At 55.4% G+C, this 15,886-nt stretch overlaps 1 protein-coding gene across 3 annotated transcripts in view; it reads right to left on the reverse strand.

The window, feature by feature from the left end:
• The window catches only part of DDX31 (DEAD-box helicase 31), a 70,461-nt gene that overhangs the window by 17,539 nt on the left and 37,036 nt on the right, over positions 1–15,886 (reverse strand). For 2 of the 3 annotated variants that reach the window (XR_014829968.1, XM_003122262.6), the window contains exons 16-18: positions 15,578–15,717; positions 10,492–10,573; positions 3,539–3,650 (exon numbers count right to left, since the gene is read on the reverse strand). Coding sequence is in view for 1 of the 3 variants with exons in the window: in XM_003122262.6 (XP_003122310.4) it covers positions 3,539–3,650; positions 10,492–10,573; positions 15,578–15,717 (334 nt within the window). In the remaining 2 variants the exon portion in view is untranslated. Of the gene's footprint in view, positions 1–879; positions 3,651–10,491; positions 10,574–15,577; positions 15,718–15,886 lie in introns of all 3 variants that reach the window. The other variant, XR_014829960.1, reaches the window with a different exon arrangement.

Raw genomic sequence — 15,886 nt, forward strand, 5'->3', positions numbered from 1 at the left:
CAGCTTAAACGTAATATCCCAGCAGCACCTGGAGATTGGCGTTTATGAACAGTAATAAAAAGTGTCATTTTAGCAGATCAGCTCCTGGAAGGATCCTGGGAATCCATCAAAGCTCTGTTTACTGAGCAAAGTGAACTCCTTTTCCCAATCGATGAGGAATAATAACCAGGGCAACTCTCGGCACCCTCTCCTAAAGCTCTGCTTACTCCTCCTTGAATAACCGGGGACTGGGTTTTTCAAGGAAAATCTTTAGCACTTCAGGGGGCCCGGGCTGTCTGGGGGGCTCCGACACACGTTCGGGTCCTCGGAGATGAGGGTATACAACCACCGCGCCCCCGGAGATGCAGGCCTCTCCTCCTCCTGCTCCTGCTCCCCACCCGCGAGCTGGCACTCCCCCCAGACTGAAAAGCAGACGAAGCCACGCCATGCCTGAGGGACCTCGTCTGCCCGATGCCGGCCAGACCTCCACTCACACCTGGCCTGTGCTCAGCAGGGTGGCCCTGCGCTGCCGGGGGCTGGAGAGCCTCGGGCCCAGGGGCCGTGGGGGCTCCCCGACAGCTCCATGGAGATGATGGGCGAGCCTGGTCGGCGGCCCGTCGTGCTGCCTGTCTGACTTGAGAACCCTCTTGTCCTCAGGGCGCCTGTCTCACTGGGGAAGGCGGCAGGTGGCTGTCCTCCCAGGCCTGTGTGGACCCCCAGCTTTGGCCAGTTCAGGGAAGCAGGGCCTGCGACGCAGCGGCAGTGGTTTGCAAGACCTTCCAAGGGGCAGGAGGGGCTCTTGTGGGCCGTGCCAGGAGGAGGAGGAAGACGGGCTGTGGGGCCGAGACAAGGGGGAAATTGGGGAGTAAGTGCCAGCCACTCCAAGCGAGAACATGTCACCGAGTCCCATTTCAGAGGTGGAAGGACGACAGAATTAGGGGAATCTACCTCAAAACACCTTCCAAGGACACTGTGTCCTTTTGAGCAATAAAAGCAAATTTATTCTTGGACATCGGATCAGGAAGGTAGCTTCTCACGGATGATGCCCAGGATGAGGGAGGTGGAAAGGAGCCAGCCTGCAAGGTGCCGCCACCCGCCACCCCCCTCCCGCCCCCAGCTGAGCACAGTGCAGCCTGTACGCAGAGGGCGCAGCAACAGCCATGACCACCCAAGGGACATGGCAAAGGCGGCAAAAGCATTCACCCAGGAGCCCGCCTCCCTGGGACCACACTGCGGGGAGAGAGGTGACTTCGCAGTTTGCGTCTTTTGGACTTGGAAGAGCACGTCCCTCCTGAGCCGGCAGGACCCTGCCCCGCAGGAGGCGGCGGTCGGACCACAGGGCACGTGGTGACGCGCAGCTGAAGGGCTCCACTTCCTGAGACTTTGGTTGAGGAGCCTGGGGTTCGAACTGAGGTCACGACAATTCTTACCACTTGACTCTCTAGCTACAAGATCGGGGACGTGAGCGGAGAAAGGGGGGAACTGCCTCCAGAAAGTGACAACAGTGAAACGCTGGCTGCTGGCAATGACGGGGTCTGAAGATGCAAAAGGAAAGGCATGCTTGGCCCATAAAGGCAAAACCCAGCAGCTTTTTTGTTAATTACTCATGAGGTGGGTTCTGGAATGGAATAAAAGGGTGGCAAGTCCTAGTGGGGAATGTGCATATGCAGATTCAAATGCAAGAGGGTAAAAACTCTCCTTAAGGCGTTGAGAGAAAACAGAGCCACCCTCTCTAAGGGTTATTCACCGGAGCGTTTCTGCTGATGACCCAGACACGCTGAGATGGTCCTGGTCTCACTGGCATACCCATGGCACCCCCAACGCCAACACCAGCACGAAGCTGTGGCTTTGATTCCTTTCTCTTTGTTGCAACTGTTATTAACCCTGAAATGCCGCAGTGAACCCTGAGGCATGCATCGCGCAGCTAGCTGAGTTTGCCTAACTTGCAACAAATGACCAAGCTCGGCAGTGACGCCGAGCGAGACAAACGTTCTGTTCCTCTTGAGAGAATGTTCCAGCACTTCTCCAAAGGCGGGTGCTCAGGAACCCCTAGGAGCGGCTGCATTCCCTCTGGGGACAGGCTGCAACAGGAAGAGGACACGCCCAGCATTCGTCACCCGCCATGGGGCAATTACAGGGACTTCACCTCGTGAAGTTCTGGGCTGCCTGGCGTCATGGAGACAACCAAGGACGCCCTGAACATGGCCACGGTACACAGCCGGCACCTGCAAGGAGCTGCTCTTCTGTCGCCTATTTCCCGGTGACCAAAACTGCCGCACAACCAGTCTCCGGGCCTTGGCCCTTGTCCCCAGCGTCTCTTCTCGCAGCAGGTGACGGCTTCAGACCGTCTGACCACATCTCCCTCTGATGGCTCCCTTTCCCTCAGGGCACCCCGGTTCCCGGGCGGCCTCCAAGCCCTGCCCCTCCCCTGCTCCCAGCCACACGGCCGGGAGTTCCCAGTTCCCGGGCATTCTGTCCCCACCACCCGCCTAGATGGCCCCCTGGTCAGACCAAGGGGCGGGCCCCTCCTTGGGCAACCTTCACGACAGGGCTCTCTGCCCTCTGCCCCTCACCTGCTCTGTGCTCTTCCTCCCCCTCGGCTTCCCCTGGACTATCTCATGTATAACTTACCATGTGTGTTACACTGTCTGCTCGCCCCACTGGAATGTTAGCAAGGCGACGACTTCGGTCTGTTCTGATCCCTGGTGTGTCCCAAACACCTGGGACAGCGCCCAATTCAATAAATGTTTGTTAATGGACTGTTTCTAAAAGACGTTTCGATTCATAAAAAGCAAAAAAGAAAGGATGCTGTGGGGTTCACCTACGGGTGGCCGGCCTGGCGTTCCTCTCAAGACAGCACGTAACGATCAAAAGAACCACAGCTCCCCTGACATGGCGCGGTCCCACTGGCACTCACGGGACAGTCACGGGCCAAGACACACGCCTTCCACCATGAAGGACACCGGCCGTTCTAGGCGCCTTCCCCGTGCTCTGCTGAGTCCACACCTAATGCCTGGTGGTCCCAGGAGCCGCTGTATCCTCTAAAGGGGCTGAATGTGGAATCGGTACCTAAGGCTCCTGTAAACTGGCCAGGAACGGGCTCCCGGGCCGTGGCCTGGCTGGGCCCTCTTCCCCTCGTTCGTCCTGCGCCTTCCAACGGGAGCTGCGGGGGTGTGCTAGTCCCAGCCCTTCCCGTCATCTCTCATTTCCATCTCTGCAACTATTTCTCCTGACATGTCACATCTCTTCGCTCCAGTTTTCAAAAGAGAAAAACGGGTCCCTGAGACCCCAGTTGCTGGGTCAGAGCTCTCGTCCTGATGTAAGCCAAGACAGAGCCTCACGTGCGCAAAGCGCGGGGAAGGGTGAAATTAACATTTAATATCACTTGAAAGCCTGCCGTGCCTGCTTCCAAACCCTGCAGACTTAGAGGAACGGCAGGCTTCTGTGGGCGAGCAGAGACGCCCGGCGGGCCCCTCGACCCGTCTGGGGCGAGCGGGTGGCGGCGGGGACCGTGTCCCTCGGGGCCGTCCGTCCTCAGCCACCCAGGAAATCCACCGACCTTTCTTAGCCCAGGAGACCGTCCTCTCGCTGGAGTGCACGTAATCTTCAAAGACCGTCTGCAAGACCGTGGCTCGCTCGCGGATTTCCTGGGGGCCCGCGGCGCGGCATTTCTGGGAGGGTGACGGAAGGATTAAAGGAGAGACCGTCAGAGCCAGGCAGAATGAAGCGGTTTATAATAGATTTAATAACAGTAAAATCACACAGTAACCACCGAGGGGCCAACAGGGGTAATCCTTTCAATATTACCAGGGAAAAGAGAGACGTTCGCGGCGAGCAGAGGGGAGCACGGCTCTGTGCGGGAGCAGATCGTGTCTCTTATTTATTTACTTGTTTGCTGGCCTTTCCTCCCGGCCTCTCACCACTCACGTTCAAAATGAGGCCGTGGGAGGCACTGTGGAAGGCCCCCAGTCCAATCCCGGCATTTAAAGCCCCTCTAAACGTAGGCAGTTTTCACAGGCGTCTGGTGGGCCCCACTCAGGCCTTCACGCTCCCCCCCTGCCTCATGCTCGCCGGCCACGGGACACCGGCCCCTCCTGTTTAAGAGCAACACATGGCGACCTGCCCACGATGCAGTCTGGCCCCGAATTGCAGGGCACGCGTCCTCTCTCCTAGGAGGCACAGGTTCTCGGGGTTCCAGACCCACTCCTGCAACCTAGACCTCTGTGCTGAGTTCCCAGGAACCCACGAGGAGCGGGCGGTCCAGCAGGCCACATTCAGGGGAGGCGGCCTGGGATCTCTGCAGCCAGCAGTCTCTCTGGAGGAAGTTAACACCTATGCGTACTCAGAGACCCATGGGTGGAAAACGTTCATCAAATAAAAACCTCTTTTCATCCTTTCGCAACTCCAGAGAAAAGATTTCCTTTCTCTGAAAAATAAGGGGCTTTTGTTTCCCATGTCTTAACACGAATGCTTTCTTTCGATGGACGGTGGAACTGAGATCCAGAAGGACCCGCTTGGCTAACGTGCCTCCGGAAGATGCTGATTCTGGGAACCACGCGAATTAAGCTCTGTGCCTGGCCCCCAATGGATCCCACACGTCACCGGGCAAAACCCGGTTCAGGCTTCTTCTCACTCCCGTGGAGGGCAGCGTGTATGCGCCTGGGCCTGGCTGACCCAGCCTAAGCCCAGACACCGAGCCTCTTTTGCTCTCAAGCTGCCGGAAGAAGAACAAAGCCAACAGAAGAAAGCCTCCTTCTTTGGAGCTCTTTTCGCCTCTGTGTTAATAGAGACTTAACAACCTGAAAATGTTTTTAGTTGAGTCAGATCACTCCTGCTACCTGTTTGGCTGACGACAGTCTGGCGGGTTTCAGAGTACATGGTCCCCTAAGGGTCTTACCCACTCAAATGTCAAGAGAAGAGTCACTCAGGAGTTGTGTTACGAAAGTGGACATTTGCTGTTGTCATTAACAAGGATTTTTTTTTTTTTTAGCCTCTTAACTGATGTGAAATGCAAACTTTTTTTTTTTTTTTTTGCTGCCCTCCTTTCGTTAAGCCACCTCAGCAGCGTGACTGTCACCTTCCCTGCGTTTCTTTTTTTTAATATGAATGTGAAATTAGCAAGGATGCCCTTTTCCCCTGGCGGACAGAATCCTCTGTTATTAAAAAGTAAAGCACTTTAATAATGAAAACTTTTTCCTCTTTTTCCTGTGTTTTAACTGTTTAAAATTAATGAGAAGGGCAGAATGGTTGTCAAAGCGATATTGAAAGCCGGGCAGCCAGGACCGAATAAGCACAAAAATCCCTCTAGAGTGTTAAATAAACAGAGCTCCAGCCCTCTCGAATCCCTCTGTTGGTTATTGTATACATTCTGTAACAGCTCTCAGAATAGATCTGAGAGCCAGGGAGGCAGAGAGGTTTCAGAATTCCAATAAAGGCCTCAAATTAAAGACAGCCTGGTGCGAATTCCAGGAGAAAATTAAAGAGACCTCAAGCTTAAGTGACAGGTGACTTGCTTCTGTGTCACAACTGTCAGGGGATTTAGTGATAATATGGCAATATATTACAAAGGGCTTTTCTTATTCCCCCCTTTAGGTTTCAAAATGAGGCATCTTTTCTTCCCAACCAAAAAGAGAGGAAAAAAAAAAAAAAGAAAAAAAAAAAAGAAAAATTACATATACACACACATATATAATGTGAGTGTGTATACAAGTGAAATATGTAGGGAAAAAAGGTGATAAAACTAGGTTCACATGTTTGAAATGAGGAGGTCAGTTTTGGTAAAATAAGAGAAAAAGTTAGTGACAGAAAACATAATATGCTCAGGGGAGAGAGAGCGGGTCTCACCGCCCGCACCCCCCGCCCGCCACTTCCAGAAATACTTCATTTTAAAATTGCTCCTCCTGAGAATGAAGGAGGTGTTTTTCAGTTGTCTTCTGGGGAGGACGGTCTAAATTTACACTGAAGACAGAGGGGGCAGGGTTACGCGGCATCCGCTCAGCCCCAGACAGGTAAAGCCTCCCCTAATGAGAGCAGGTCAAACCCCAGAGCGCGCAGGCACATCCCGCAGGACCGGCTCTGCCCCCTCAAAGACGTGCTTGGTCCCGCCTGATGAAGCGGACTTGCGACTAGTGGACCAGGGGCAGTTTAGACTCCGCCAAAGGTCTGCAGGCTTTCAGCACCCTCTGTCTGTGAGGCCCCACTGATCCTGGAGAGTACAACCAAAAAAGAACTAGGCGGGGGTCTGGTGGTCAAATTTCATTTTTCTTAATTTTTATTATTTATTTTTTGACCGTGCCCACGGTATGTAGAAGGTCCCTGGGCAGGGATGGAACCTGAGCCACAACAGTGACAACACCAGATCCTTAACCTGCTGAGCCACCAGGGAACTCCAAGTGATCTTATTTTAATATCTCATGATGCTGGCGAGTTTTTGATTAGGCTAAGTTTGCAGGCATAGTTCATAGGACAAAAGAACCTTTTAGGAAGTCCATGTTTAGGTGTGTGTTTATATGGTGAAGGTGAAAATCCATGCCTATCAAGAGGCAAGAGATGGGTTTAAGATAGCGAGGCTGGATTATTTTTGTTGTAAAAAGTTTTAGGTGGTAGCAGTGGTGGGGGAGGGTGGATTTTTTTTTTCTTCTTCTTTTTGAAATGTGTGTCTTGATATCACCAACTTCTAAGGTATTTTTAAACTAAATGGAAGGATTTTGTTTTAATCACTCTATCGCCAAGCTGAGTTTTACCCCCGCGGTCCCTAGAATCTTCTGAGCGCTTCCCGGTAAAGTTGAAAGATCAAATTTATTCTCTTTGTAGGTGGGTGAACACTCACACACCCAGACGTAGCTATATATATTTTATATACCTAAATATGAAATATACATTTTACAGATGCTTCACTCACTTGCTTTCTGTTCACAGAAGCCCAAAAATGCATGTGCCGAAGGGACAAGTACAGTGGACTTCCACCAGGCTGCGTGCAGAAGGCCCTTCGAATGAAGGCCAGCTGCTGGGTCCACACGCATCTGCCTAGCACCGCTCCGTAGGCTAGAGAACTGCCCAATCAGTTAAGGACATCCAATCAGGACAGCAATTAAGACATACTGTATTTTTTTCAATCTTTTTTTTTGGGGGGGGGGGGGGACCACCGTGTGCATCGGCTGGATGTGGCATCTCAGACCCCAGACCAGGCACTGAACCCAGGCCGCAGTGGTGAAAGCACCAAGTCCTAACAACTCGACCGCCAGGGAACTCCCAAGACATCCTGTATTTTTTACGCAAAGCACAATTAATAGTTGCCTCCAGCATTTAGTTTATTCTCTTTACTGTTCATGTAGGCCATGCACATCATACAGCCTCTGGGGTGGCATGTCTACACGCTAACTGGTACTGTAGTCAATTTACTCTAGGTTTTCTTTGTCCTCTGAGTCAAAGTTAAAGTTGGTCAGACAAGTGGTGTTTACGGGCCTAACATCCAGAACCTGGTATGATTCACTGAGTTTCCTAAGTTAACTAGTTATTTTGGTGTCGGTGAAAGCCCAGCCTTATTTAGCAATTTTTCTTTTTTTTGTCTTTTTGCTATTTCTAGGGCCGCTCCCGAGGCATATGGAGGTTCCCAGGCTTGGAGTCGAATCGGAGCTGTAGCCCCCGGCCTACACCACAGCTCCCGGCAACGCCAGATCCTTAACCCACTGAGCAAGGCCAGGGATCGAACCTGCAACCTCATGGTTCCTAGTCGGATTCGTTAACCACTGCGCCATGACGGGAACTCCAGCAATTTTTCTTTTTGAAAACAAAGATCAAAAACAACGACAACGAGGGGCGGGGAGCGTGGGGAGGTCCTACTGTACAGCGCAGGACTCTACCCAGTCTCTTGGGACAGACCGCGGTGGAAGAGGCGTGAGGAAAAGAATGTCAGTACGTGCATGACTGGGTCACTATGCGGTACAGCAGAAGCTGACACCACGCTGTAAGTCAACTACGCGCTAATAAAAATAAAGAGAACATACAAGCTCATAAAAACAAAGAAATAATAACAAAAAAAAAAACCCCAAAACAAAACAACAAAGATCCCCGAACCTTAAAGATTCCAAAACCTCCTCTTCATGCCTGTCCCTGGGGCAGCAGCCACTCAGGGCCGAGAACTCACCCAACCTGAAATTCCGGAAATTTGGCCTGAAATTCACGGCCACTGTCCAGGATGGGCGTCCGCACTGCGCTCACTCTACAGACGGAAAACCGAGGCTGGGGAGGAGCGAAGCTGCCCGAGGCCGCAGAAGGAGCAGCTGTGCAGCAAGAGCTTGAAGCCAAGCCTGTCTGACTCTGGGCCCCAGCTCTTCCCCAGGGCCTCACGGGCGCTCAGCAAGCCCCAGCCAGACTTTGAGCTCGGGCCGAGGGAGAGGTTCCTTCCAGAGAGAGCTGGGGCTGCCTGGCCACGGAGGAGCGGACGTTTAAAAAGCAGCTCTGGCTTGTCCCCGAAAGAGCAGAGGGAGCTACAGGTGCCCTGCTCCTGCTCTGGGGGAACAGCCTTCAGGGGGGCCCCTGCTCCCGTCCAACGAGTGCCCGAAAATGTGTGGGGGCCATGGGGGGAGCTGGTCTCTGCTCAGGGGTGCATCCTGACGCCAGAGGCAGTCGAAGGTAAAGCCGAGAGCTGCTCGAGCCTCTACCATCTCATCTTGTAGCTTCACTGCTTGCTCATTTCTGGAGAGCAGGCAGACACTCATTTTCCACTTTGTGTGAAACAGCCGAAAAAAAAAAAAAAAGAAAAAAAAAAAAAAAAAGGCACTGGATCCCCTGCCAGTCACTCTGGGCTTTAATTTCACATCTGCTACCAACGGATGGAGCGACGACAGCAACAAGAACCTCTAGGACCTGTGCTGGGACTTCAAGATAGTCAACCCTCCAATGTCTTTCCGAGAAAAGCACGAGCTCACTTTGACCCAGGGAGAGACTGAGCCTTAGCAAGGGCCAGCACCGAGCTGCTGAGGTCAGGAACGGGCCGAGGCCACGCTCTCGACCAGGGGGCCGCCCCCCCGCTCAGCCTGCGCCCCAGGCCCTGCCTAGCTACCCCGAGAGCTGCCCTGGGCCTGTCATCCCACAGCTGCGGGAACGCCTGGAAAAACCCCAAACCCCAGTGAGGCTCTGCACGAGGGCAAGGAGGGCAGCAAGAGTGCCAAGACCAACCCGCGGCTCGGTTCCGGTCCGCTCCCTCGACAACCAACTCCCAGCAACGGGCGGGCCACGGCCTGGGGCGGCGGAGCCGGTTCAGAACGAAGGACGCTGCAAAGAACGCGCTGTTCCGGCGAGTCCTTCGCCTCCGCCCTCATTCATGGGGAGCTCGGCCTGGGTACCACTTCCCGGCCCGGTTTCACGTCTATGACAATGGCTCATGTTCCCCAATTTAAGAAGCCTTTCAGCCCTGTCTTGGCTCAACACGGACAGCGGCGCGCGGTGAACCGTGACTCGCGAGCGCTGCACCTGATCCTCCACTCACACTGGGGGGGGGGGCGATGATGAGTGTGCCTGCGGACGCCCCCTCGCCTGAGCCTCGGTCTCCTCATCAGAGAGCGGGGTGGCTGAGAGGACCAAGGCGGACCAGGCGTGCAAGGAGCTCCACACAGTCCCAGACCCTGTGACGATTCCTCTCCTTTTCTTAGACAAGTGTCCTTGGGTACCAGGGTCAGTCAGGTCCCTGGTGCAGGGAGAGAGCATCGGTCCAAAAAAAGACACATCCTAACGTGTAAAAGACACTCCGAAACTTGACCTATCTGGCTCAGATTTTCCAGTCTATCTTCAGGCATCAGAAAACAAATGTAAAATATCCAAATGATTAAAATCTCATGGACAAAACTACACACAGTGTCACACTCACACACACGATCTCCTAGGTGAGGCGGTCACACACTTCCGGGGAGTGTGGAAGGGACTCTGAGCAGAGCGAGGCCCCCGAAGAGCAGCAGGAAGGACGTCCAGGACGGTGTGCAACTGCTCGGGGTCTCCGTGGGGAACTGTGCGGACACTCAAACCTTTTCTTCTCAAGGACCTCGACTGTACTCCTGCTCTGTGCACAGCACACGTCTACAAATGGATGAACTGAGTGTGTCGGAGAGGAGAGCAGAGCGGGTGCCTCCTGCGTGCCGTGCTGGGTGGAAGGGTCCGGGAGTCACCCCTGCAGGTCATCAGGAGAGGCCAACAGGGGGAAGCGTGTGCCGCTGCCTGCAAACCCACCCGGCCGGGGACGAGACCTCCTTTTTCTGGGAGCCCTGGGGCTGCCTGGCAGAGCACCCGCCCGAATGGACCACAGCCCATGAACCGCAGGGGCCAGCAAAGATATCCAGACGCGAGGAGAGAAAAAGACGCAGTCGAGATTTGGCCTCATCGGATGTTCCTGGTCCTTAAAATACACCTTTCACTCGGCAGAGGAAATAACTGCCCCGCACTCAGAGTCTCTACCTCCCCAAATCAGGAAATGAGTCACGTCTGCTCGCAGCGAGCACAATAAATAATAAAACTCACCTGGCTTCCCCATCGTCTCCCTTTAAAGCAGTCATCCCTTGTCAGAACAGACAAAATATCTTCCATCTTCATCTCAGAAACTCTGTAAAAGGAAGGCCGTGTAGAGGTGAGCTCCTTAATGCTTCCAAACACATCCGGGGAGTTCCCGTCGTGGCTCAGCAATTAGCGAACCCAACTGGCATCCATGGGGACGCAGGTTCGATCCCTGGCCTTGCTCGATGGGTTGAAGATCCGGCGTTGCCGTGAGTGAGCTGTGGTATAGGTCGAAGATGAAGCTCGGATCCCGCATTGCTGTGAGCTGTGGTGTAGGTCAGCAGCTTCAGCTCCGATGTGACCCCCAGCCTGGGAACCTCCATATGCTGTGGGTGCAGCCCTAAAAAAAACAAAAGACCAAATAAATAAATAAACAAAACACATCCAGAATCTTGATGCATAAAACTGGCCCATCGTCAGGCTAATTCGATATCAAGTAGAAGCTACACTTGGTCACAGGAAAGGGAATATTTTCCTAAACCTCCAGGAATTCGGAGGGAAGGAGACCTCTGTGATATTAAAAAGACGTATAGGGCAGTATTCCCACCACCTTCCTTCCTCTCCGACAGCTTTAAATGGGCTACGAGTAGAATTTCCTTTCCAGGGGACATGTTATTACTTCTTCATAAATCCTGAATGCTAAATAGACGGGCCTGCTCGTGGAGAAACTGCGGTGACTTAAGCAGACAGTCCCTTTAGCCTCATACTTAAATCAAGAAAGGAGGCGGCTGAAGAGTAAACCCCTGAGGGTCAGCCACGCCTCCGCCAGGTCACCCCGAGGGATCTTAAGCAGGCAGAGGTGCGACCAAACGACCTCAGACCAACCTAGAGACCTTGGAGGAGCCCAGGGCCGGGGCAAACGGCCGGGCCCAGAACTCAGGCTTCCCTGGGGGACTGAAGCGGCAGGAGCCAAGCACCTAACAGGCCCGCCTGCCAGGGGGTGGAGTGCGGAGCAGGGTCACGGCGCTCGACCCCAGTGGGAAGGGCGCGGGGCAGTCGTGGTCAGAGGCGGAGGAGGAGGCAGGTGCCCTGAGAACAGACTTACGGGGGGAAGGGAAAAGGGAACGGGGGTGCGGGGAGGGAAAACAGATCGTCGAGAGATAAACGGTCTTCTTGCTTTTCTTCTAAAAGATGTAACCGCAGCACATTACAACACGAGCGGCAACCCCTTCTGTGGGAGAAGACGCCCCCCGCCTTCCCCCAAAGGTTACTGCGACAAAGCTCTGGATGAACGTGTCACGTCCCTGACAGCGATGTACCTGAAACGTGTCACCGCCCCCCTGCACACCCCCAGCCCCCAGCCCCCGGCCCGGGCGTTCTCTCTCCGCTGCCGGCTCACAGCCCCGTGGATTCGGGACATCCTTTCCCAGCAGTGAAGTCAGCCGCCGAGGGCGGAGCCCACGCTGAGAGGGCAGGGACACGCTCATGCTTCTCGGGAAATCTGCACTTCACAGCGAGACAGACCTCATGGCTGTGGCGCTGGCCTCTAGTTGTGCCTGGGCACCTGAAGGCAGGACAAACCACAGCCCAGACCTGTCTTTTTCGTCTGGCTGACCTGTCTCTATTCATCGCTTTTTTTCCCGCGAGGGAAAAAAGGAAGAAACACACAAGTAAACGAAACTTTCACTTGGGGGCAAACCCTGACGTGGGGAGAAAGAAGATAAGCATAATCCCTCCACGGCCAGGGACACAAAGGCCCTAACGTGCCCAAGAAAGGCACCGTCTTCCCAACTGCGCGGGAGTGATGGCGCCCCAGCCAGGCCACAGCGGCTGCGTGTCCACAGGACAACGCTGGGGACGGGGACCCGGAGGGAACAGGAGCTGAGGATGACGGGAGTGATCCACGGTTGAAAAGGGCCTTCCTCCTGGTCTGTGAAATCACTGCTTCCGAGGAGCAAAGCCAAGCCACCCCGCTTACTTGCGGCTCTGCTGATACACCTGCATCACCTCGCCGCACCAGGAGGGGAGGTGAACGCGGTCGCGGAGCTGTCTCCCGCCTGATCTGAGAAGGGACCTTCTGAGGAAGCATGAACGTTTTAATAAACCAATGACGACTTCCCTCAGAGACACAGTTAAAGGAGAAGCGGGAGAAAGGGAAGACGCCGGCAACACAAAGACGCCAAGATGATGCAGAGGCAAAGCTCTGAGCATCGAGGCAGAGGCGGCGAGGGCTCAGGGCACCTACTTGTCTCCTGCCCTGTTTGCCAGGGAGCTGGGGGGAGGCGGGCCGCGACGTGCTGGGACGGCCCTTGCTGCCGAGAGCCTCCGCCTGCCGTCCTGCACCTTCCCTGCAGTTCATCAGCCATCCCGGCGACCTGCCGCCTGGCTCTCAGGTCCTCAGGCACCAAACACGCACACACCTCTTTCTTTTCTCTTTTTTTGATATTTAAAAGTATACCACGGAGGAGTTTGTGGCTCAGCGAAAACGGATCTGACTAGTATCCCTGACGACACAGGTTTGATCTTTGGCCTCGCTCCGTGGATTAAGGATCCAGCACTGCCGTGAGCTGTGGCGTAGGTCGAAGATGCGGGTTGGCTCTGGTGTGGCTGTGGTGTAGGCTGGCGGCTACAGCTCCGATTGGACCCCTAGCCTGGGAACCTCCATATGCCATGGGTGCGGCCCGCAAAAGATTAAAACAAAAAAATGAAGAAGTACGCCTTGGAATTCTCCTGGGGTGCAGAGGGCTAAGGAGCTGCCACTGCAGCAGCTCGGACCACGGCTGCGGCATGACTTCGATCCCTAGCCAAGGAACCGCCACACGCCAAGAGTGTGGCGAAATAAATAAGCGAGTCTCCTTTAAAAGTAAGTAAGTAAGTAAAGTACACCTCGCACCTTTTGGATTCTAAAAATCTTCAGGTCTGCCGCTTTCCACGGCACACTTCGCAGTTAGTTCTTGCGAGATCTAACTTTGTGGGTATCCAGTGTACACACAGCTCCCGTCAGAAACCCAAAAGCCCAGGGCAGGGCAACAGCAGGAGCGGCGCTGATGTGACTGGGCGACCGCTGCCGGCCCACCAAGCAGCCGCCGTTCAGGCCCAGCGCTTCGCCGAGCCAGGGGAGCTGGACGCCCACAAGCTGCCCGCCCCTTAAGTGAGCGCTCCTGCCGCGCCGTGTGTCCTCTCCACCGCGCCCCAACCTCTTCCTCTCGTGCTTCCGTCTTCCTTCTCCCAAACTTCCTCTCCGAGTGCCCGGCAGCCCGGCGCCCTCTCCTGAAGGCGAACCGTTTGCTGCACTTCCCACGAAGGCTGTGGGCTCTCTTCCAGACAGAATCATCGCAGAGGACGCCTCAGTGGCTACACCCTTCTCGCAGGAGGTCACGTCAGGAGACCCACCCCAGAGCTGCGCAGAGCGTGCACGTGAAGGGCTGCCAGGCGCAGTGGGGCCTCTGTCCCCACTCTGCCCGCGAACACACACACCGGGGCGGGGAGAAAAAGCCACGGCGCTGGACGGCCCCTAGCCTGAGTGGGTTACGCCAGTGGGTTTTCAGCTCCTGTTCTGCTGGAGCACAGCTGTTTGACTGGTGCTGGCCCAGACTCTGAAAGGGCCGCAGAGAAGTCGGAACCGGCTCCCAGCCCCCAGGAGCTCAGGATCCGGTGGGAGATGGACCCTGGTGCGTGGTCCAGCCATCCACACGAGATTCTCCCACGAGGAAAAGACGCACGTCTTCTCGGGACCCGTAAAAACCACTCTTTCCGCTGCCGGGCTGCATCAAGACGCGATGATTAAGGAGAAAAACAAAAACCTACGATCAAGTCGGAAGAAAATCGTTCCTCTCCTGAAACTAGCAACAGAGTTGTAGGGCGTGGGTCCCCACGTCCCCAACACCGAGAGCCGCATCCCATAAAGGGTCACACCAGCAACCTCGAGAGGGCGCCGAGAGCCGCCAGGTCTGACGAGGGAGGGGGTGAGCTCTGTGGGTGGGAAGCACGGCGGTGACTGTGGGGACGGCCACTCGGCTCTCCGGCGGCCCCGGACAGGTCCCCGCGCCATCCGCCGGGACGCGTCAGCTCAGATGAGAGGGCAAGTAGGATCTGCCCAGCTCTGCGCTCTGGGGGGAACGTCCTGTAGCTGTGGCGCGTGCTCTACATAAAACACAGGCTGGGCAAAGGAAAGCCCCAAGACAAGGACCCAGCCCCGCCAGCCCCGCCAGCCCGGCGCTGCACCTGCGTGGCCGTGACCGCCGCGCCCAGCGCCAACTGCACCCACACCCCGGGCGCCCACGCGGCTCCTCCTGTGCTTCCAGCAACAGTCCACACACCTCCAGGCTCCGTCTGAGCAGAAGAAATTCGGGAAAGAAGATTGGTGGGAAACCTGTGCACCTCTGGAAGCCCATGTGCAGAGCCTGTTACCTCAGGCGCAGGAGGGTTCACAGAAAACAGGCGAAACAAAGGCACCTCTGCGGCCCAGGCGACGCCCGCCCGCTCTCGCCATCAGGCCACGGCCAGGTCCTGATGCTGCTCGCCACCTTTGCTCTGTCTCTCCTCGGTGAGGTCGGGGTGTGAGGGAAGCCCCCCGCCAAGCCCTGTGGAGTCCACGCCTGGGGCTGGGGGCTTGATGTGGGGAGTGGGAGATGCTTCCGTCGGACGGCTCGGCCACAACTGCACACGCGCCCTAAGGACGTCTGGTCTTCCCGGGGAGGGGGCTGGTGTGATGCACCCAAAGCGCCAATTTTTTTTTTTTGTCAAAGACACATTGATGTCACAGGCGCGCAATGTTAATTAACCAACGGCGAGAAACAAACACTGTCCACAAGAAAGGGCCTCCCCCGAAGGCTGGCCCGGAGGACGGGGCCCGTCTCACAGAGAGGGGAGGCCGCGCAGAGCCTGCGGGCCAAACCCGGCGCCCGCGCCCTGGAGCGGCAACGCGACGAGGAAAGCCGCCAGGCGCTGGCGTACGAGGGGTTTAGTCTTTGCCACTGGCTATTCTGGGACTCATCTAGGGATCACAAGGGTTAATGGCTCGTCGGCAGCTTACAAGGCCCATCCACTGCAAAAAGCGACAGAAAGTTAATTAGGGGAGATCAGCCGAAACTCGTTCAGGTTTCTGACTCACTTGATTTTGTGAGAAGCCAACGAGTTGACATATTCTGCCTCCGAAGGAGCCAAAATGAGCAGGCTGCTCCCCTGGAAGCCAATCCGGGCAGTCCTCCCAATCCGGTGGACGTATTCAGCAGGTGAAGACGGAGCGGTGTACTAGAAAGGGCAACAGAAATGAAGGCATCCGTGGATCAAGGGAGTGCCATTAACTGGAAGTGCAACACCTCACCTGCCTCCAGGTCTCCCACAAATTAGACCCTGGTGCTATGGTTACCCTAACACAACCACAAGGAGACGTCACTCAACCCTGAAACTCCCGGCTTCA

Source organism: Sus scrofa, chromosome 1 (assembly GCF_054392235.1).
Source record: "Sus scrofa isolate SSC_HxYL_T2T_F1_AM1 chromosome 1, Sscrofa_HxYL_maternal_Yorkshire_Landrace_v2.0, whole genome shotgun sequence".
Classification (NCBI taxonomy): domain Eukaryota; kingdom Metazoa; phylum Chordata; class Mammalia; order Artiodactyla; family Suidae; genus Sus; species Sus scrofa.